Source organism: Parus major, chromosome Z (genome assembly GCF_001522545.3).
Source record: "Parus major isolate Abel chromosome Z, Parus_major1.1, whole genome shotgun sequence".
Lineage (NCBI taxonomy): Eukaryota > Metazoa > Chordata > Aves > Passeriformes > Paridae > Parus > Parus major.
In genome coordinates, this window is record NC_031799.1 from 57,593,154 (window position 1) to 57,615,689 (window position 22,536).

Genomic DNA, 22,536 nt, shown 5'->3' on the forward strand with positions numbered 1-22,536 from the left:
AAGGAAGGAAGGAAGGAAGGAAGGAAGGAAGGAAGGAAGGAAGGAAGGAAGGAAGGAAGGAAGGAAGGAAGGAAGGAAGGCTTTAGTTGCCATTTGCATTTCTTTCTAAATTCTGCCATATAAAGTGTTTATCAAAACTGCTACTTTACAATTTGACAGCTTTTTCTAAGCATTATATAGGCAATTGAGTATTGGTTGGGAATGAGAAGAACCACAGAAAAAAAAAGCCCATTTAAAATGGTCACAACTTGCGCAAAGGCTTCATTAAATAGCTTTTCACTGTTTGTAGGATTTTCCTTCATCTCATTTTTCTAGCATGGTGATAACTAATGTGTGTCTTCTTTAAAAATGAAGCCTCTGTACTTTTACTGGAATGTTTACCTCACATTTCCATGTTGGCTCTTCTTGGCTTTTTTTGTATATTTTTTCCAAAACAGAAGCAAAAAATATTATCAAAGAAGCAAACATGTGAGCCAGTTTTTCATTTGTGTATGACACAAAAAAAAATCTGGAATATCTGTGTCTGGTCTAGTGGTGTTTATTCCTTCTTCTGACTCTACTGATGCCTGTTTCTGGTTTAGAAATATAAGGATCAGACTTGGGCCATGCTTTCTGAGGCCATGAGGAACCTTTGCCATGCGTTTTGTACCCTCACGACAGCTGTAATCAAAATTCCAAAATTCTGTTCTGAATCATCTTGTTAAGAAATAGCCTCCCCAAGCTGGCCTTTTCACACTTTCTTCTGATCTTCACTATTATCTTGGCCTAAAACAAAGAAACGGTTTTTATTTATTTATTTATAACTCAGTTCAATGGAAGAGACAAACCTTTAAAAGTCCAGGGATAAAGTAAACACCTAGAAGTCTTGCCCTACCAGGGCATAGGTGCTGTGTGCAAGACTTTGATGTTATTTCAGATTTCTGCTCCTTCAGTTTGTTACTAACAGTTAAGTGTTCTGCATCTCAAACATCCACATCTGATCTTCCCTTGTACTCCAGTCCCTGCAGCTTCCTGTGCTGATGGAAGCATGAGGTCTGCAACTCCAAGGGACTGGTATGTCTGAGGTCAGGGAAATGGCAATTTGACTCAACTCAGACACTGCAAAACACAGGACAAGTTGCTGCCAAGCTCCTTTCTTGCCTGTCTCAATTCCCAGTCCTGTTTTTCATTCTGTTTTGATCATATTACATGAGCTATCAAAGTTATGTCCTGGGAAAGACACAGAAAGGTGTTGCTGCTGGAGACGAATAGGTCACATGAACACAGCTCGAGGTGTGATCAAAGGAAGAGAGCACTTTATTTCTTCTCCCAGAATTTATAGGTTTCTGACCATGGCCAGGGATTCCATGGTCAGGATAACACTTTCCCAACCGCACCGGCCATGAGAGATGTCCATCAAAAGACGTGTATCAGAAAGTATGTACACATATCTATGTTTACAGTTACTGTCCTGGGAAAGTCTTTAGAGAACTACGTCAGCAAGCTCAGAAGCTGAGTTTTCAGGGTGACAGAAAGGGGAATGAGCACAAAGTACAACTATAACTGATTATGTTGTCCTACATAGTGTGTGTTAAAGAGGAAACAAGAGATGCAGATATTTCTGGTTTTGATGGAAGGACAAAATTTCATGACAAAGTAACTTTAAATTCACTGCTGCCAAATGGCCTTTGAAGCCAGCAAGATGACAGAGTTAGCCATTTGTCACACTCACTGTGGTTTCCCATAAGCCACAGGGGAGAGATTTGTGAACATTCAGCCTTCCATGGTGATCAGTGAAACATCTCCCCATTCACCCTACAGTGGAACATGTAGGTGTATACTTATACTATTCTGTAATTCTCCAAGAGTCAAAAGGAGAAAAGAAAGCATTTCTTAAAATTGCTTCAGAGCTTTCAAGTAGAAAGCTGCACTTCAGAAGTTTGCGCAGTTAAGAAACTGAGTGCTGTAACACACAAAAGCAGCAGTGCCTAAGTGTGCTTCATGCATCTGCACGCTGAAAGAAACCAGGGAAGCAAGAGTTCAGGGCATGGAGTGGTACAACCAGGACATTTCTAGATTATTCCCAGAAAGATCACAGACTCTCAACCTTACTGGAAACAATCTTACTGGAAAATCTTGTTTCATAGAAAACACTCATAGAACATCATGCATTTCTCAGGCTATTTTCTTGTCCTCCTGACTTCACTGCTTCTCTCCTCTGATTAAAAGCAGACCTGCATCTTAGATGGGAAGAAAAACTAACACCCTTAAGAACTTAAAACACTTTAAGAACTTAAAAACATGGCCCTTAAAAGACATTAGGGAATTCAATAAGATGTCTCAGTAGCAGCTGATTATATAGGGCTGTTGGAGACTTCACCATTACCTAGTGAAAAGATTTCAATGAACTTCTATTAGTGAAATTCACAGATCTCACCCCAACTAGAGAGCTCTGCTGCTGCCTGCAGCACAAGTCAAGCATGGGAATGCTCCATGGGGTGACTCACTGCTGCCAGATGATTTTCATGTTCAGGAGCAGCTCTGCAGCTGTGAGTTCATCAGTCTCGGTCCTGTCTTTCATGGGGGTGCAATAGAAACCTAGCACATCCCCAGCATGGCACATCCAGTGCAGCTGGGAGTTTGGGACAGCATGTCCCAGCTCTACTGCCAGCCAGGCCAGCAGGCAATGCTTCAGCCTGTTCTCCTGCAGAGGAGTCTGTTAAAGTCCTCAGGAAGAGAGGGCACAAAGACCTCGATGACCTGGGACTCGAGGCAGCTCTGCAGGTCCTCAGTGGTGAGATAACTCCGGCTGCATGGTGGGGGACAGATCATTCCTCTCTTCTTTCTCAGGAACTGCTTGGTCTGCTTACACTTCTCTTTACTCCTTCCTGCTGGCACAAGAACAGAAAGATTTTCCGCCTCTGAGCTACTCAAGACAGAGTCAGAGCATTTTTGTATTCATGGTGTTTTAAACCAGACTCAATCCAGCCAGTTCACACTTCCCATGGACTCATCAGGTTTGTTATCCAGAAGTGCACAGACTTTCCCAAGTGCTGCTCCCCACACAGGTTGCCTCTGCAGAGCAATCACCCACCCACCTTAACTCATTGGTCTAAGTGTAAACAGCAGCCTAACAAGATTAATTACTTATTTTCTGTTACAGCTCCATTTTGTAGTTTCTTGCTGTAAATGAAAAGCATAACAAGATAACCACTAGTACAAAAGAAAATCTGTTCCCACGTGTAAAAAAAAAAAAATCACTAGTTTTTAGTTAAAAACTTTACCTTCTCATATGCCACAATCTGGGTGACAACATGTGTGGTTTCACATAAAATGATACAGAGGAACTATTTTTCATTCCCATGAAATCCCCCTCTTCCCTCTCCTAACAAAAGCAGTAACAGCTCTAAAGGCTCCAACCCTGCACCACTGCACCCGCCCGCCAGCAGTGCACCTCGGTGGGCGCTGGTTGTCCAGAGAACCTGTGAAGTCTCCTTCCCTAGGGACATCCCAAAGCCACCTGGACAAATCCTGAGGTACTTGGTCAGGGGGTCTCGGCCTAAGTGACCTCTAGAGGGCCACGGCCCAGTGAAGGCCCAACATGCGGAGAAGGCCAGAAGCCACCCCCTATCGTGTGCTCTGCGGGTACTGCGGCCTCTCCAAAATGCCCTGAGCCCCGCGGGGCAGAGCCCAGACCTCCGCCACGCCGCCGCCCGCACAGCCGACATGCTGGGGGCGAGCCGGACGCCTTGCCGCGGCCACCGTGGGTGACACATTTCTGCCGCGCTCCCGCAAAGCCTCATGGGAAATGTAGTCCGTCCCCTCAAGCCAGCCCCCTCGCTGGGAAACTGAATGTGTGAAAATTACCTGAGGAAAAGGCGTTCTTGGATGTTTGTTCTTTGTGTGCTTTCAGGCCTAATCGACAGGACGGGAGATTTAATTAAGCAGGCAACAAGCTGTAGTTGATGTCCAGGTGTTGGAAAGGCAAGTTACTTGTTGGCAGAATTGCCTTGTTAAGTTTAAGGTCTTCACAGGCTTCAGGGATGTCTGACCTAGGCGAGGTTAGCAAGGCTTGGGAAGAAGGATGTACCACTGATGGTGGACACAAAGAACGCAGAACTTATGGGCACAAGGACATTCAGCAGAACCCCCAAGACAAGGAGCCAACTAAAAAAGCCGATGCAGCAGCTGTGTTGAATCAGCTCCAGCAGGGCAAAAGGTGATTCCCACAGGGGCAAATGAAGGCCATCGACTCACAGTCACCAGTTCAAGAAACCACTGACTGAAAAGAATGACTGAGGAGGGAGATTAATTAGCATGAGAGGCAAGAGGATTATTACCCAACTGCAAACAGAATACTAATTATTACGAAAACAAGGTAACTTGTAGTCAATTAATACTGATTCCTTTGTTTACTGAAATACACAAATAGAGTAGAATTTTGCTAATTCTGGTGCTGATGGTGGGTGGCTTATAAAAAAGAGGGAGAGAGGCTTTATAGACAGATAGTGACCAGACAAAGGCAGATGGTTTTACTAAGAAAGGGAAGAGTAGATATTTGGAAAATTCTTTACTGTAAGGGCAGTGAGACCTTAGCACAGGTTGCCCAGAGAGGCTGGGAATGCCCCATCCCAGGAAATGTTCAGGGCCAGGTTTGGACAGGGCTCAGAGTTACCTGGTCCAGTGGAAGCTGTCCCTGCCTGTGGCAGGGAGTTTAGAACTGGATGGGTTGAAAACTATTAAGGTCATTTATAATGTAAATTATTCTGAGACTGATCTTTGATCAATAGGATGCTACTCATCAGGAGCAGAGGTTTCACTGAACTCAGGTCTGTGGAGACCCAGAGGACCACAGCTCTGAAGCAGGAAAGAGGTGTTATTCCTGACACTAGCATTAATCTCTGGAATGTTTTGTGGCAAATCACTTGCTCTTCATTCATTGCCAGGAGAGACTAAATGTAAGCCTTAATTATACAATGACTGGATCCACATAAAGGATTTTGGCTGTTTATTTATTGCCTGTGTGACACACTGGTTATTAATGCAGAGGCCATGAAAAAGTGGTTACAGGGCAGTGATTTTGCCTGTTTTCCCTGTATTTTTTGGCAGGAGCAGTGAGTGTCAGTGGCCGGGAGGAGCAGCCAGGAGAGAGAGGTGACCCTGAAAACCCTGAAAAGATGTGGAGTCCTCTGGGTTGCCTGGTCCTGGCAATATCTGGGGCCAGGCATATATTTAGGAGGCTGCTCCAAGGCCTCATAAGTTGATTGGTGTATCCTGGAGGATATTCTTACATAACCTTAGGCCTGCTGTTTTTGCCATTTATTCCTTTTTTTCATGACAACCATCTGACTGTGCTTTAGCTAACAAAGCTTACATGTTTAACAGGGACACAGCAACATGCCAAAGTTAAAACTGTTGACTGCAGCATCAGCCTCATTATTCAACTACACAAGCTAGCCAGGATGCCTGCATGTATGCTTTGTGTTAATTGTTGTGGAAAATGCCACTGTAAAGGTGATTCATAAGGACAGTTTTCCACAGCCATGACTCAACATGTGCAGCCCTAACACAGCATGTAGCAGCCTCATCTCACCAATGATAGGTCTCCAGAGACATGAGATGCTTCTGAAGGTACTGTTGTTTATCTGTAGCCTGATTCCCTAGAACTGCTTGCTGTGTACATCTCCCAAGTGTTTAAGTGTCTGCCAGACTTCTGTCAGCAGGATTAATGTCTCCAGCTGTGTCACTATTGGATTATTTCCCTTTGATATCCTCAGAGTTTTCCAAGCTCACCAGCTGTAACACTTTGTTAGTGTTAATCTTTGCAAGGACTACCAAAAAACACAGATGTGTGAAAGATACAGTAAAGTTTACACAAAACAAAAAGAATTGTGAGGTAGAGATTAGTTTTCAATTACTGTTTTATTGACATGATTGAATACACAGTCAGGTTTTATAATTCACGATAGTGGCTGCAAAATGTGGTAATGGGTAAGGGTAGGTATTTGAATTGCTAGGGAACTACTGAATCTGCCTGCTATTCCAGGGGCTGAGTTTCAGACTGAGGGAGGGTAGGTTCACGATTCATTGGCAGCTGTTGTTTGTTGTTGGGAAAAGTATTCCCTTTCCTTGGAATGTGCAAATGAGAAAAAGAATATCCCCTTGGTAAATTGTGGGAGTGAAGGGTGGAGAGGAAGTTAAGCCATTCTATCTCCAGTTTGGTGTAGGGTAAGGGAAATTTGATTTCTGTGTTCTTCTTTAATTTCTGAACATCTTCCATGGTGTGAGAAGAGACAGAAGGAAGGAAGGAAGGTTACTATACTTTCAGTAGGTATAGCTGGCAGTGAACAGTGACTGTGTGGCAGCTGCGTCAGTCTTCCCAGACAGGACATACTGTCCCCTGCAAGCCAAACTGTTAATCTGAAAAAGAAAGGGGTGGGGGGTGGAAACAAACAGGCACATGTGTAAAGAACAATCAGCAGGAGTAACCACGTGAGGCAGAAATAACAGAGTAATGCCTCTGGTGAGCAAGGAGTGCCAGGAGGGGTGGGATCAAGAGCAGCCTTAGGAAGGTGACAACATGTGTCCCTTCATGGAGAGCAGCTCTTCTCTGTGCTGGGGAAAAGCCTTGTACCTGTGCCCGCTTGCGGAAGGCCTCTTGAGCAGCCTTCTTGTTCTCATTTTTCCCTAACCATGCAGCCAGGGCAGAAGCTTGCAGGGCTCTCCCGTAGGAAAAGGTCAGTTTCCAAGGCTTAGGCAGAGGGGACTGATTCATGGCATTCAGGTTGAGAGAAGCCTCCTCTTCACTCTGACCTCCAGATAGGAAGCAGATTCCTGCAAGAAAGAGGTTTTGAGACTTAAGAGTATTCCGGCCACCTCAATCCCTGACCCTTACTTGCTAGAGGAGCAGGGCATGTCAGAGGTAGGAGAAAGACTGGGAATTAAGAGATAGTAATTAATCAGGAATCACCAGGAACAGCAGCGGGAACCGTGCGGAGGAGAGTAGTGACAGTTGCCATGGCTACATCCTGAGGGGTGTACTTCTTGGAGCAGGAATGCCCAGCCGTCACCATGTTGGGTTTCAGTAGTGTCCCCTCCAAGTACACATGATGATCATTCAAAGCCTTGTAGACAGCAGCCAGAACCTGAAAACAGGAGGATTGAATACAGACCTCTGCTCAGATCTTCACCTCAGCCTGCTGTGAAAAGACAGCTTTAATCTTTGGTACTGTAGCAAGATCAAATTGGATTTTGCTTTCTCATTATAATTATCTCTGGGGTTGCAGTTGTGGAGACCCCACTGCTTTTGAGATGACCAGGATACAACTCTTCATATTTAAGGGATTTGTCCCTGCTGAAATTGAGGTAATTTGGTTTGGTCCTGGTACAGCATTTTGAGATTGAGAATGCTTATTCTGTCACAGAAATGAAAATCTGAAAGCATGGAAAATACTCTTGGATTTCCTACTAGTTTGTTACGTGCTGAGGAGCTCATTTTTGTGATGCAGTTATGAAGGACATTTTTGGTCAAATCTCTTTAAGATCTGTGAGCACGAACTGCACAAAGTTTAGCTGCTGATTTGTGAGCAGGAGCACAGAGGGAGGAACCTCTTCTTACCTTCTCAGTGACATACTGACAGCGCTGGAGATCATGGTCTCCATCAGGCAGAATTTCTGGCTCCACAATGGGCACCAAGCCATGCTAGGAGGAGAAAGATGGGATTCTTTAGGGCTATGGAAGGAAAAAATCTTGTTGTTTGCCCTGATTTTGGTAGTCCTCCTTCGTGCTGTGCTGCCCTTCCTCCTTGTCTTTCCCAAAATCCTCACAGGAATTCTTGCAAGCTACCAAGTGTGTTATCATAGGGAACAGGCAGAAGGGGCAGCAGCATCTCAAGAGAAGTTGCTGGAGGGGAGGTACCTGCTGGCAGATGCTGGCATAGCGTGCCAATGTATTGGCATTCTCCTGGATGGCAAGTTGAGAGGGTGTTGTGCTGGTGATCTTCAGCACTGCACGCCACTTGCCAAAGTCAGCACCATCTTTCTTGTACTGGGCACAGCGTTCAGCCAGCCCATCCAGCCCTGCAGAGGGAGAACAATGCTTCACTGAGAGCTGCTCTTCAGCATGGCGCTCTGGAAAGTACCACAACTCCAGCCAAGGCTATGTCTCTGATGAGCCACCCTATAGCTTTTGCTGCTCGGGCCCTAGCTTAGGACCTTCAGATCTCTTCTTACCTTGGATGGTGGTTTCTCCATTTGTTCCTGCTAGAGGTGCTGTGCCTTTATCCAGCTGTGGATGTCAGAAAAACAGGAGGGGTTACAGAAAGGTGGGAATTGGTCTAATTCTTACCTTCTTACCCTTGTCTAGTCTGCCTTTGAAGGCTGTTAGTAATGTGTGGACCTTAACATGCTCAGGGTGCAAAGGAAGAAATGTTGGAGCAAAGGGGAAGAAAAAGGAGTGAACTGAATAAGAGGAGGGGCAGTGTATATGTAGAGACCTGCAAGGAATGGCTCAAGAACTCTGTCAGATGTGGAAAGGATCAGGTTTACGTTACTGCATGGAGAGATTTATTTGCAGTGAATGGTGAGTAGATGGAATTTGGTGTATGAAAAGTTCCAGCATCTCATGCAAATGTGCCTCTAGTTAGTTGCACAAAAGCTATGCAAGGAATTTTAAAACCAATTACAAAAATGGGGGGAGGGGCAGGGGTGTGGCAGGAACAGTTTTTCAGGAGAGAGCAGCCCCAAATATAATTTGCTCTGGAAATGGGGTTTGGAGTATGATGCCAGCCTGGTACAGATGCCAGTACAGATGCTCACCTTAATTCCCACCACAATGCCTTTTTCCTTGATAAGTGCTGGGAATGGCTTTCCACTGCTATCTTTCTGATAGAGAGTCTCATGGAAAAGGATCACGCCCCCAATGCTCTGGTTGATGGAAGTGTCCGAAGAGAAGAGGATCTCTCTAAAAGCTCGGCGGTTCTCCTCCGTATTCTCCACATTGATCCGCTGCAGCCTGTTCCCCATGGTACCTAGTGAGGTGGACAAAGGCCAGACAGAGAGGTTCTAGTCTTGGCTGGCCTCCTGGTCCCAATAAGTGGTAATGAATCGGGTCTTCAGTTCAGAGCTCCCCTTCTCAACCCGTAGTTTGCAAGCTTTTGTTGTTACAGCTGCAGCACTGCCTGGCTGAATTTTTTCTGCTCAGCCAACAGTTTCTAAGTGGTTTTCTACTCCAGTGATTTCAAATATGAAGCAAAACTAAAAGGAAAAAAACATCTTGCATACTGCTAACTGATTAATGTCCAGAACTCACCCACTGACTCATCTGCAGCTAGGATCCCTTTTCCTGAAGCCACAATCCTCTGAGCAATGTCTGCAAGAACTTTCTTCTGCTCTGGAGACAGCGCTGGGAACTGGTGGGTCATGTTAACTTATCTGTGGGAGAGAATTACTGTTACAAGTAATTACAAGGAATTCTGGGGAAGACTGTGAACCAGTGGCACTACTCAGGTGTTTCCTCTAAGGGCTCTTGGTGCTTGTCTGGTCCATGTTATCACAGGCAATATGACCAGAAATTCATTTGAGTTCTTCTAGGCTTGGTGTGTCTGGAAAAACTAGAAAGAAATGCAGGAGACACATCCTACCACATCCTTCTAGAACCAAAGTGGAAAAGACTCTGCATTTTACCTGCATTTGCTCAGAAAATAAAAGAAGGTCAGTCTGTCGTAAAAACATGCACCAAGTAACAAGTAAGCAAATTGCTGACTCTGTAGACTTTTTGGTTCCTGTCAGTAGAATGCCAGCTATTCTGTTGCTCATCTTTACATTTCCTAACACTGCTCCTCTTCTATTTCCTGCATCTATCTACTTGGCAGTATTTGCTGCTGTGTCTGGTTGACTTTCCATCCCCTACCTTTTGCCTGGGTTTGTAATTCTCCTCCCTATGGCTGCTTTCATTGCTTCTTCTACAGAACATATGGGGCCTTAGGAGAATTCACCCCTCATTTCTATCTTTTTAGCTGTGGTAGAGGGTTACCAGCTGCAAATACCCAGCACCTGAAGTCTGGGTTCTGTCTTGATATGACAAAATTCTTGGTCTTATTAAAGTTTTTGTTTATATGGCATTAAATGACAGTTTTTTCTGATCATTTGAGTAGTCCAAGTTACTTTTCTGAGTGTATGACTTTAAGTCTGAAACAGAAAAACTATCTCCCTTCGGTTTATCATATGTGATAGCTAAAGCAATGCATGTTTTTTTACCAGTGGGTGGTAAATCCAGAAGGTAATTGATTAAAAACTATATAAAAGAGCTAAAATATCATGTTTTCCTCCAAAAGGGCAGGCCTCTGGACAGCGTTTGCATTTTCTATTCCCAAACTCTGCCTAAGAGAAGAGTGAGAACTCTTTAATCAGAATTTCTTTCATCAGAAATGGCCAGAAAATATTTCTCCCTATATATGTAGGCAGCCAAGTCTAACTTCTTATTTCCCTGCACACAGATGCTGACATGGAAGTTGACAGGGAATCCTTTTCTTATCCTTCCTGTGAAGGGCACAAGGAGGAGAAACAATAGAGTCTGCTACTCATGATAGGGTACAGAGCATGACAAATGGTGCTAAAATTTTCTGGCAGCAATGTCGTCAGAATGCGCTAACAGCTATAAATTCATGTCCCTGATTTATAGCTGAGGATACTTTGGTACTGGCAATGTTATCATGCAAGATTCAAATGGCATTGTCTGCCAGTACAGACCAGTCAGATGCAGTGTCCAGATATCTACTTGACCACTTTGTGAGCTGAGACTGGAATTTTTCACATGCAGCTTACCACCGAGTGAGTCATTTTAGGTTTAGAGGGAAGATGAAGGAGTGCAGGATGAAGACTTAGTCAAATTAGGGAGAGTTCCCTGCTTTTCAGAGGGCTGACATGCATTCTTGCTGTGGACCTGTGAAACAGGCTTAGCTGAACCCCTCTGTCTGCATGCCACCTGTGCCCAGAACTCTGGAAACCATTCTACTACTGTGGCGATCACAGCGCCATCATCACTCCCAGCTCTTGGCCTTTTCAGCTTACTCAGAAGAATTTGAAAATCTATGGTTTATGCTGCATAGCTGCTTAAACAACCTACACCTACAACTCTTCTTATCCCTCACCTGCTTTCTGTGTTGGATACGTCTTAAGAAACTGGCTTGTTATTATGATTACTGTAATTATAGTTTGGTGATGAGCATCTAATTTTAACTTCAGTTAAAACCACACTACTGTTAAATAAGTAATTTTGCAAAGCAATAATGAATCACTCCAGTAGTTCAGAGTCTCTATGGAGAAGACTAGAAAATTGTACTCTGGCAAGAATATGATCTTGTCCAAGGATAAAGCTAAAGAATTGCTTAAATCTGGTGTGGGATTTTAGAGTTTCAGTTTGGAGCTGTGTTACAGCACCAGGAGGTATCCAGGTAACCTTGAGTCCAGCTGGCTGGACTGCAAGATATGGTTGCTCCAGTAATATTATGATAGGTACCCTTTCTTTCCAGCAATGCAATAAACAATGAGATTAATGTCTGCTCTACCTTACATTTTCCCAGTGTTTGCCTAAAGGTAACAAGGAGACATCACTCAAAACCAGCCTGCAAGGCAAATTTTCAAAATATGGAAATATGAGTTTTCAGTGAATAATGCTGTTCCAAGTGAGTACTCTGTGAGACTGAAACAATAAATAATAAAGTGTATAGTTTCAGAGTGATGAACTGGAAGACAGCAAATTAGTTTAAGTTTCTATGCAAGTATCTCATTGAGTGTGAAAGGAGCAGGTGGAGATTTGCTCAAAGTCTCCTCAAAAGGATCTTTAAGGCCATGGTGAGTGGTTCCCAGCTACTCTGCTGACCTAGAGCGATGAATAAAAGGCACACTGTTTCTAGCTGAAATGGTGAAAAAATGAGGGCAAAAGAACAATTGTAAACCTTATAACAGCTCAAAGCTGCAGACTGTTCTAGCACCCTTGATTTACGATTTTATTTTTCTGTGATTCTTTCATGACAATCATAATTTCTGAGAATCTTCATGTCTGCATTCAAGAAAGGGTGTCTCTGCTGCAAGGTCCTGCTCTGAACAGGGGAACAGGCAGAAGAGTAGAAAAGCCCTACACTTCATTTCATACAGCCCCCTTGTAAAGAGTAAGTTCCCCACACATCCATAGAAGCGTTAATGCCCCCTCTTAAAAAGCTGGATATGTCACCTCATATCAAGTCCTGAGAAAAAGCCACAGAAAGCAATGCAGGTACATTATTCTAGTCTCTGTAGGCAGAGGATTCACTCACTCACTCACTCTGAGCTAAGTTAGAAAGTCAGTGTTAGCAGCAAATGGATCACTTTAGAAGACCACTGCAGAATGGCTGAGTGCTTATTTCTCACAAGCTGTTCCTGAAACAAAAAAATTAAAACAAAACCAAAAACATCTTTCCAAACCCACTGTAAATAAACATACCAGGTCTCAGCTGCTGATGTATGTACCAGCTTTAGAGTTGAGAAATTTAATTGTAATACTTACTTGTTTGTGGGCAGTGTCTCTGCTGCTACAAGCTTCTGGTGAGGTGTTTGCAGGCAAAGAGACCCGGTCCTTCTAATCACTAACTTTTATAAAATTCTTAGTGAGGCTTTTTTTTTTCTTCCTCTCCAATCCTTCATTGTCCCACCTCCCCTGCAAGCTGTCCGGGGAGGTGTCCCTGCTAAAGGTCAGTCATTGGCTATCAGACCACCACCATACACCTTCAATGGGACCTGGTCATGCTCCTGCTGTTCCTCCCCTTTCCCCTCCCCCTTATATAAAAGGCCATTCATGCAGTAAAACTGAGATGTTTTCCAGTTATTTCAAATGATTCCTCCTCTTTCTAAAACATATAAAAAACAAGAGAAACTATGGAAATTGCTTACAGGTGTCTTGGGCACAAATTTATCATTTAGGGTTAGATCTTCTGAAAGTTTATACTTAGGAAACTGCAGGAAGAAAGAGCAGAAAACAAAATATAGAAACAATGAAACAGATCCTTAACTTGTACCAGTTGGTACCATTTCAGTGGCTTGCTAAGTGTTACACTGCTTTTCTTCATTAACTCTAGCATGGAAACCTTTTCCTTTTCCAACTGGTATAGGAAAAGGCAAAATGTGATGCTACAGTATCAGGTTTAATGAAAGACCAAGTTCTGATGTCCTGTAACACAGAGTACCTGTGAAATTACTGGTTGTCAGACCAAACATGCCCACATGCAGGTACACAGCTGCAAGCCAAATTTTCCCCCCAAATCCCACTGAGATGCCCACCCTATTGTAGTGAAATGCAGACTTCTCTGTTGCTTAGCAGAATTTTCCAGTGAAAAATGCTGACACTGTATCAATGGTGTATCAGCATTGCAGTTTATATGAATCCACACTACATTCACCAAGTCCAGGCCTATAGACTTGATTATTTGCTTTATTTTATTTCTCCCCATCCTGCAGGCTAGTACTCCTGGAGGGAAGTATAGCACAAGGACTGTTGGGCAAACATCATACCCTCAGGACCAACACTCTCCACAACCTTGGACATTGGCACATTTTTACCACAAAGGCCCAGTGTTTGCCTGAAGAATGACGTAGTTTCTCCGTTTGTTTGGCTCCTGCAGTGACCCTTTGGCCTTTACATGGACAGGTGAGACACCTGATTTCTCCTCTCTCCACAACACTGTCTTCCTTAGGGCACTTCCTCCTTGAGTCTGTCTTGCATCTGCATGCCAAGGTCAGTGCTCGTAGGAAACTGTGGGAACTGCCAGCCTGACAGTCAACAGAGAAACCTCTGAAGGAGCTGACAATGCAGTCTAGTTGAAGGCCTTGTGCTTGTGTTCCCCTGTTTTCTTTCATGCTGCCCTTCCTGATCCATGTTTTTTTTTGCTGAAGAAAGCTGTGGCACATAACATGGACATAAAGCCTTCCCTGCTTTACAGTGTTTGTTTTATATTCCATTTCTCCCATCCTAGCAGAAAGACAAACCCCATAGTGTTTTGAAGTTTCTCACCACAACATAAACATCTAATACAGACTAAAAGTATTTTTAATTAAATTCCTCATCTAAGACTCTTGAGACCAAGAAGGTATCATAATGGTAGTCTTCTTCTTCAAGGTCAGAGTTTGAGTCCTGTTGCTCCTGGTTTGGCTAGAAGCTGACACAGGAGGGAAGTGCTTGGAAGTGTTTTATTCCCAGTGTCATCTTCGCTATGTTCTGACAGGCTATTAGAAAAAAATCTTTGGGAGTCTTCATGAAAAAAGCAGTGACATTTAGATAAAACTTCGAATAATCCCCTTAGCCCACCTTGACTTCTTAGCTCTTCAGAAATATATAAATGTACTTCTAGATGGATAATTGCTGTTATGTGCCTTTCCAGGCCTTCTAACCCTTCGCTCCAGCATTCCAAGCACAGGATTACAAAATCTCCTCACAGAGATTTTGAGGACAGAGGAGATAAAAAGGTGAAGGGACAATATGCTTAATTTTTCACTTAATTGAGGAATGGGAGCCTTTTCAGAAAAGAGTATGGAATGAGTAGTCTCTGTAGATGATGTCACTGTAAGGTTTTAGTATACAGACCCATCACACTGACCATATTGTGCAGAAATTACGGGGATATTAAAATGACACTGGAAAAGAGTACATATTTCCATGTAATCATACTTTGGGAGTACTTGTGCCTGTTAAAATGAGGTTATAGTAGTATCGTTTCTTAAATAAGAGGAAAAAGCTTGTATCATGAGTGGTATGCAGTGTACTTGCATTTACCAAACAACTAACTTGGCCCATGAAAAGTACCAAATCACTGCCTGCACTAACTATTCCATGGCAAAATTGGTGTATTACTTAGCAGTAATTCTGTCTCATGGAGGTAGTGTTCTAACTCAGACTGACAACTCTCACACCTTTCCAGTGGCCATGAAGGCAGGGCTTCCAGTAGGAGTTCTGTTTCAGAGGCAGAATAATTTCTCTTCTGCATCCCTGCAGTTCCTCATCCCCGTCTGCCTCTGGCATGGGAAGGAGGGTATAGGACAAAGATCCCAGTCAAGGATAAGGATAGGGTGAACAAGAAGGGAGGTCAGTTGCAATAAAGAGCAAGTAGTCTGTTTTTTGTATTCTTAAAAATGGTTATGCTGACTATTGCAGTGATTGCTGATACTCTTTTCTAGTGAAGAGTATAATTTATTAGAGAAAGGATTAGTAGCTGGTTTTGAATTTTGGATGTCTGAGAACTGCTTAAATACTTATCTAACTAAATACAGTGATGAGGGGTTTTCAGCACAGATTATGGATTTTTATGTGTTCATGAGAGAGCTAATATAAACAGTCTTGCAATATAAAAACTTTATACCTGTGTTTAAAACATCACTGCAAACTAGATACCTAACTATTTACAGAGCTTCAATGTTCATTACTGTGCCTTTTATAGCATAGAAACAGAAAGTGGTAGTTAGCTATGAAAGAGATTGCTTAGATTAAAGCACAAGAAATGTGTCACAACCTAAGTTAATTTTCTGTTGAATGGCTTGGAGATTTTGCTGGTGTCAGCTTTTTCATCTGAGATTCCCATACAGAAGTTGACAGAAGTATGCATTTAAAAATATTAAGAACCATTGAAAACTGTATTCACGTGCGGCATGGGTTATTACTTAGGTCTTAATTTGTGGGTTTACTTTTTGGAATTTGATAATGCAAAAATGTGATTTTTGCAGTAGAAGTTAATTTAATTGCTGTCCCTGTTATATGCAGCCTTAGTGTCAAAGGATCTGACAGTTGTGTACTTAAGTTTTAGATGAAGTCTTGCTGAATAAAATATATTAAAATTAACAGAAAGCCTGTTTTAAAGCCAACAGATAAAAAATATCTTAATTGCCTCTAATTTTCCAGACTGTGATTTTTATTTTCCATTTCTAGCAGTATAATTGTGATAATGTTTGCCTTTAACTACTTAAATGAACTAGCGTTTTAAATTAAAAAATAGGTAAATGGGAAGAATGATCAATTGTAGTACACCTCAGAAAGAATGATGAAAAAGAAATGCAGGCAACTTCAGAGATTATATGGTCACCATGAGAAAAATTACAAATGTATAGCTTCACTCTGCACTTAAGTAAATTAAATACTACTTTTAGATGTGGTCAGACCTGTAAAATGGATTGAAATGGAATGGAAAAAACCACTGTGAATTGGAAGGACGTCCAAGAATAATATGCATCGACATGAAAAACACCTGGCTCTGTTGCCTCATGAGGCTGCTGCCTGCATGATGGGGTTAAAGTCTAATCTAAGCAGGCTTGAGCAGAGTGGAATCTGCCTCCTACCCACCTCTCCACACTGTGCTGGATGTTTCCTGTTTTCTGTACTCTGCAGTCTTGCTTAACCATCTCAAAGTCCAGCTTGTTCATCCCTATCTAATCAGAGGTATTATTTATTAAGTGGTTTGTTTTCCCCAGTCACCTGCACCCCTCACCCCCAGTGAGAAGAGCCTGGCTGTTTAACTCCACTGGAAGAAACACCCCTGTATTTTCGTCTTGTCAGCAGAGTCTGCAGACAAGTACATCGGAGGGGGGAGTGGGGGGGTGCAGGGCGGGCAGTGTTGGGCAGAACAGACTCAGAACACCAAGGAGATTGCACAAGGAAGGGTTTGCTTTGTTCTGCATTCTGTGCAATTTAAAGCTGGATGTCTGCAACAAACATCATGACTTGGAATGAAAAACAGGAAAGCATGCAACACTACTGTTACCAAAACGCAGATCTTTGCACTAATTTCAATAGTGCTGCTGAAACACCCAATAGGATACAACTTTAAATCGAGCTGCCTGTGGCAACGTTTCTGTGCTGTGAGAAAAGCTGTAACAGGTCATGAAGGTAAATGCTGTCATGACATTGGTCTCTGCCTTTCTGTTGACATTTTGTTTTTCAATAAAGCAAGAAGGCAAACAATTTGGCTTCTATAAAGGGAGAGATTTAACTGTTTATTATCTGCTTATCTGAGCAGCACATGGTCCCCCCAAAAAGCACAATTAGGTGCTGCACGTTAATATTTGTATTAAGTTTGCAAAATACAAACCACAACAGATGTCTGAACTGGACCAGCTTGCTGAAAAGACCATATGTAGATGTGCTTTCTATCCAAGAACACTAGACACCAAGGCAGAAATTGTAAGAGAAAGTAGGCACAGCTGCCCAGAGGCTTACAAACAGGACAATAAAATGTAACCCTTCATCAGCTTTTAAAAATCACTGTTGTTCCTACCCTCCTAGACACCAAGATGGCGTTTCTAGCATGCCATGAAGAACAAAGTCATGGGAAGGGACATTGATGTTGCTGACCCTTAGCCTGTAGGTACGTGGATAAACTGGCTGATGGGATGGATTCTCCCCAAGCTGTCAGGACAGATAATCAGTGGAAATTAAGTTATTCCAGAATGGAGACATGCAGTGAAGAAGCACAGACCATGGAGTACCTAATTCTCTATGCATTTTTGGAAGGTGTGTTTTATTGACTGTTATTCAGGGTGGGCCCTGCCATCTGCTAAATTTGGATACAATGTCTGTAAAGCTGGTGTGAAAATACACAGAATTAAACTCTGACTCCCAATGCTTTCATAACTACAAAGTTACTTTGTAATTGCAACTGTCTCTCACAGAAAATTACCTTTTTTTATTTTGTGAAATATGTACAGTCTCTATACAAAAGTAAGCCAAACTTAAATTTCACCACTCAGCGCTTGATTTTACATCATGTCTCTGTTAAAATGCCTCAATTTTGACTGGAGAAGGGCCTGAGAAACCTGGTGTAATAAGACCTGCTTTAAGTTGTATTGGATCAAAATTATAATATCTGTACCAATTCATGAATATGGGAGTATCTTTGTCTGTCAAATATGATAAGGAAAGATGGATCTGCCAATCAGGAAAACAAACAGGGAGATGCAGAAAGATGAGACTATTAATAGAATTTTTACAGAGAGGTTGTTTATTTTGTAGAAATTTTGCTTGTAAATAACTTTATTAAAAATAAAAAACAATCCAGACTATATCCAGACAATTGCTGGATAATCCAGTATTGCTGCTGAAATACCCAATCTGGTGATTCACAGCTCCTCACCATAGGAAGGGAGGCTTTTCTCTCTTCAAATGCAGTTCCTTCTCACTAAGACATTGATGCCTGCTGGAGTTAGAAAATCCTCTTAAACTTCTAATCTAGTAGAGACCTGTCAGATTATGCCCTGTGTTCTGCTGGCATCATGCTTATGTTGGACATGCTTTGGAAACAAATCTAGTTTTTGTTTAAGTCAGTAACTCTGGTGGAACTGTCCTAGACAATAAAGCCTTGGGTCCTGCTGATGGCCCATCAAGAAAGACTCCTCTTGTGCAAACAGCAGCTGCTGCATTGAAGAATATTCTCCAAACCATTGGTAATGAACTAACACCCAAGAAAATCCATACTGTTTGTTTCAAAAATAGTCATGAAGTTTGTTTAAAGTGAAAGAAACCAAGCTCTTAAGGCCACATTTCAGGGAGCTAATACCATGCTTTGAACTTCTGTAGTCTGAGATGGGGCAACTCAGCTCCACTCCCCTCAGAGAAAAGAGGGAAAAGGCTTTGGGGTGTTTGAAACTGCATTTTTAGCCTGAGCTGCAGAACAAAATCCAACAGAAATTAAGAATTCATTGTAGTTTCCCATTCTCTGTTCTTACGGTGATGTGCACTTCTCTGACTTCTAATTTCTAGTAAAACATGCAGCACAGAAAAGTGGAACAAGACACAATCTGCTTGTGGAAGACTGGAAGGCAGGAGCAGGAGGCCTTTCCTGGGATGCTCCATTGGCAGGGTGGGCACTGTGCAAGTAACTGAGTAACTCAGAACAGCTCCCTGCAGCACCTCTGCTGTAAAAGTGACTTGTGGACTTCAGAAAATTGCCCCAGAAAGACATAAAGAATTTATTAACCTGCTTCTTGCACAAAGGAGTTTGTTTACAGGTGATTTATCTGAAACTCTCACAATGATAAGTTCAAGCCCTGAGCCCTCTGCACATTGCTTGGTCTTGCAGTCAAATTCTGTCACCTCTTAAGCCATGAAAATTGTCTTCTAGTTTAGAAGGGATGCCTTAAATTCATGTTCTTAATTTTCATCTATGAGGCTCAGTGAAATTATTGACCTCTCCTGGACTTTTGAAATGTCAAATTAAGTACTACTGGACTATCACTGTTTCAGCTAGATTATAGCTGCCAAATAAATTTGGCCATACCAGACCCCCAAATTCAACCAGCCTAGAAGTAAAACACATCATTGGATGGGGCAGGGATGAGTTGGATTCAGACCCAAGCAGGGACCTCAGCCAGTCATGTTCAGTCCAGAAAGAAGACATATCATTGGTCAAGGAGCTGGGCAGTGCTAAAACCTCAACCAATCAATTATCTAGACGCAGGAGTTTTGAACCAACTATGTAAGTAGGTTCCAAAGAATAAAACAGGCAGTTTGTTGGATGATCAAGAGAGGACTCGAGTCATGATTTCTGTCCAACCCATGACTGCATGTAAAACTGGACAAGCAGGAAAATAACTTTGAGACAAATAGATAAATCATTTCCCCACATCAAAACACTTATTTACAGGATACAGCTTCTTGCTTGTTTGCTTGCTTGCTTTCCCCTCTTCCTTTTTCCATTGTTTGTCCCATTTCTTGCTGTGACATTTTCTAAGGCAAGAATGAATATGAATGGAAAGAACAGAGTGTTGTCCTGGATTTATACAGTATAAAGATATAAAAGAGACAAGAGCAAGCCCACTGCACCAAAACATTCACATGTATCTATCTAAAGATGTACACATGTATAAGTATCTAAAGATACAGAAACCAGGTGTATGTGCAGGCACTTGGTGGAGTAAATACACAGTGACACCCAAATCCTGACACCGAAACCCCACGGCAGTGAAGCCAGAGGAGAGATTTGCCCACCTGCCCACTGTGTGACTTCCCTGGCATCTCCAGGGCTTTCAGCAGCTGGGAACAAAATGTGGTTTTGACTGTGCCATTCTTCCAGTGTCCCCTGCCAGGAGGCCTAAAGGCCTTGCCTTTGGAATGGCATGGAACCCACAAGCAGTTTTTACTCAGTCTAATTTCCAAAGGTGTTCTAGAAGTATCCAGCTGATTACTGGAGTGTGGAGGCCCAGGGGTCTGCCATCAGGGTGGTCATACCTGAGCCCTGGAGGGGCAGAGGCAAAAGGGGAGAGATGCCCCTCTAGAATACAGTAAGAAAAGGCCCCCCTTCCATGGGCATTTTATAGTCACATATTGGTGCCTTTTGGGTTCTGGTGTTCTGATAGTGTGTGGGGATTGATGTCACCCTTGTTCAGCCCCTGTTTACCATTAATGTACCCTTCCTAGAATGCTCTTCCTTCCTTTAATCCCCACTGGCTCTGTTCTGCTGCATTGTTCCACCCATTATCCCCTTGGTTCTCCTAGTCTTTAGCCACTTCCCTGCACCACTTTCCCTTGTCCTTGTTGGACCTCGACCCTCAGATCTGCCCCTTTTACCACTCATTTAACCCTGTGCCCTTAGCCCATTCCTTGGTTCTCGTCCCTGAACCTACTCAAGGCTCTTCAAGAAACAGTTGTCAGATTGCCAAATGAGAACCCATCCCTTTGTCTTAAATCATCAGCATTTTCTACAGTGTGCTCTGAGCTCAGAGATGCAGGTCACTCTCTGGGGTCTTGTTGTGCCATGTACGGTAACACTGGAGAGCAAAGCACTGCTGTGATGCTGTTTCTCAGCTAACTGCACTGTGCCTTTGTTCTGTTGCCTTTGTACAGTTCTTTGTAACTGATATCCACTGTGCTGAGGTTGCCATTTTCTTTGGTTTCATCTCTCAGGAGTTTTAGGTATTTCTCACCTATAACCAAACTTGTTAAGATAATAAGGCATAAATCACCTGAAAGAGAGCTGGGAGAAGAAAATTCAAAGCAAAGCCCTTCTATTACCAAAAAGAAAAACCCAAACAACTCCCACTGATTAAACTCAACAAAAAATACTTACTTGGTTCATTCCAAAGGAAGGAATATGGTTTTAAAAATAATTCAACCAAATGCCACTTGAAAGTGAATTTGATTCAAAGCTCATTAAAGCCACTGGGCCTTTCATCAGATATACCAAATTTTTGCCTGTTTTCATTCAGTATGAGGCCTCTTGTCATCTGCAAGGTTTTATATTTAACTGTGCCCACTGCCCTTGTACAAAGTACCTATCCCAGATACCTAACAACCAGGACACACAATCACTGTCAGAGTGACCCTTTGATGTGCTGTGCTATTGTTGCTTGTTCTTGTGAACAGCCAGCCACCTTTGTTTCTCACAGCTATTTTGCTTTCTGCTAGAAGTGAATGAACCACTCCAGCTGAGCTGTGAATTACAGCTCGAGAATGAACAAGGATCTTGCACAACAACAGCACCTATGTAGCACAGATCTAGTCTTCATTTGTCTCTGTACTGAGGGAAAGTCAAGGTAAATTCATGTTGAGTGGATAAATTCACTCAGCGGTTGATAAAACCTTTCTTAATGGAGCCAGTACAATGAGTGATGATCCCCACCAATATAGCAATCATTGTCTACAATGTGTGTCAGGAAAATGTGCATTCCTGACCCATCTGTGTGACACCAGTGGCTGTGATTCTGTTTTCCTATCCCAACTCCCAGAGATGACCTTCAATAGCAGCAGAGGTTTTGCGTTTAAAAGCCTCAGGTGGAAGCAAAAGAAGTGGGAATGGTGGAGGTGTAGATAGGGAGACAGCAACTAAAGAGACTTCATCAATTTGAAGAATCTAGGCAGAATTTGTGGGAAAGTTCCTGCAAACCACTTCTGCTTTTGAAGGTCTGCTTAAAACCACAGCTTTGGAGCAGAGACAGGTCAAAGATCAGACCTTAGTAAGGACAAGGAAATGAGGCCTTCACCTCCTCATTAGCCTGAATCTGAAGCATTCACTTTGTCCAACATTTCTGCTGTCCTAAGGCAAGGATTTTTGTAACCACTGTTCAGGAGAGTAAGCAGGAAAGCTGTGCATGTTGATGTGAGAGCTTTTCTTTGGAAATGGCTAAGGAGATTGGGCTGGAATCCTCCACTTCTCTCCCAGGTGGTGCATGGTGATTAGTTCAAAGTTCATACTAAACAGGGTCTGAATGTACATAGGCTGATTTTTTAAGAAAACTTGTAGTTTTAGAGAGAGTTATTCTTTGTCTATGTGGAGACACAGGATGCCCAGTGCAAGCATCACAGAATCCAAGTTTGCACACTGTTCCTCTGCCCATGGCAAGCATCCTGGGTGTTTTTTGTGTGGCAAGGCAGGAGCAGCTCACAGCAGTTTTGGGTTGCTGTTCAGTCGGAGGCTGGAGTACATCCCCACGTGCCGCACCAGGTTGGGCTCCACCACAAAGGCGTTCTCGCCCTTGCCCCGCAGCAGTGAGTAGAGGGCAGTGTCCTTGGCGAAGCCCTGGTGGCAGTGCAGCCCCTGCAGGTATTCT

At 42.9% G+C, this 22,536-nt stretch overlaps 3 protein-coding genes and 1 long non-coding RNA gene across 4 annotated transcripts in view; 1 reads left to right on the forward strand and 3 right to left on the reverse strand.

The window, feature by feature from the left end:
- Positions 1-1,280: 1,280 nt before the first annotated feature.
- On the reverse strand, positions 1,281-3,771 carry LOC107216391 (39S ribosomal protein L50, mitochondrial). The gene is given in 4 exon segments (XM_033520318.1): positions 1,281-2,700; positions 2,703-2,815; positions 2,817-2,870; positions 3,601-3,771. Coding segments are annotated over 4 exon segments (540 nt in total). The 5' UTR covers positions 3,756-3,771; the 3' UTR covers positions 1,281-2,482.
- An 80-nt stretch (positions 3,772-3,851) lies between these two features.
- Positions 3,852-5,835, forward strand: LOC117245590. The gene is made up of 3 exons (XR_004500405.1): positions 3,852-4,357; positions 4,770-4,937; positions 5,089-5,835. It is a non-coding gene; the product is annotated as an uncharacterized LOC117245590 (long non-coding RNA).
- A 47-nt stretch (positions 5,836-5,882) lies between these two features.
- On the reverse strand, positions 5,883-12,640 carry LOC107216390 (fructose-bisphosphate aldolase B). The gene is made up of 9 exons (XM_015653502.2): positions 12,524-12,640; positions 9,290-9,411; positions 8,797-9,008; positions 8,212-8,266; positions 7,898-8,058; positions 7,598-7,681; positions 6,950-7,124; positions 6,614-6,813; positions 5,883-6,399 (listed from the first exon to the last, which is right to left on the reverse strand). Exons 2-9 carry the CDS (start codon positions 9,399-9,401, stop codon positions 6,304-6,306), a joined length of 1,095 nt encoding a protein of 364 aa, XP_015508988.1. The 5' UTR covers positions 9,402-9,411; positions 12,524-12,640; the 3' UTR covers positions 5,883-6,303.
- Positions 12,641-17,970: 5,330 nt separating this feature from the next.
- The window catches only part of PGAP4 (post-GPI attachment to proteins GalNAc transferase 4), a 15,402-nt gene continuing 10,836 nt past the window's right edge, over positions 17,971-22,536 (reverse strand). The window contains exon 3 of the mRNA XM_015652218.2: positions 17,971-22,534. Within this exon, the coding sequence (XP_015507704.1) occupies positions 22,368-22,534 (167 nt within the window). The 3' untranslated portion in view covers positions 17,971-22,367. The remainder of the gene's footprint in view (positions 22,535-22,536) is intronic.

Coding starts and splice junctions, on each gene's coding strand:
- LOC107216390 (XM_015653502.2), bottom strand. CDS start 9,401: ATGACCCACCAGTTCCCAGCGCTGTCTCCAGAGCAGAAGAAAGTTCTT. Junction 8,267..8,796: donor GCATTGTGGTGGGAATTAAG/GTGAGCATCTGT, acceptor TGACATCCACAG/CTGGATAAAGGCACAGCACC. Junction 7,682..7,897: donor ATGCCAGCATCTGCCAGCAG/GTACCTCCCCTC, acceptor TTCTCCTCCTAG/CATGGCTTGGTGCCCATTGT.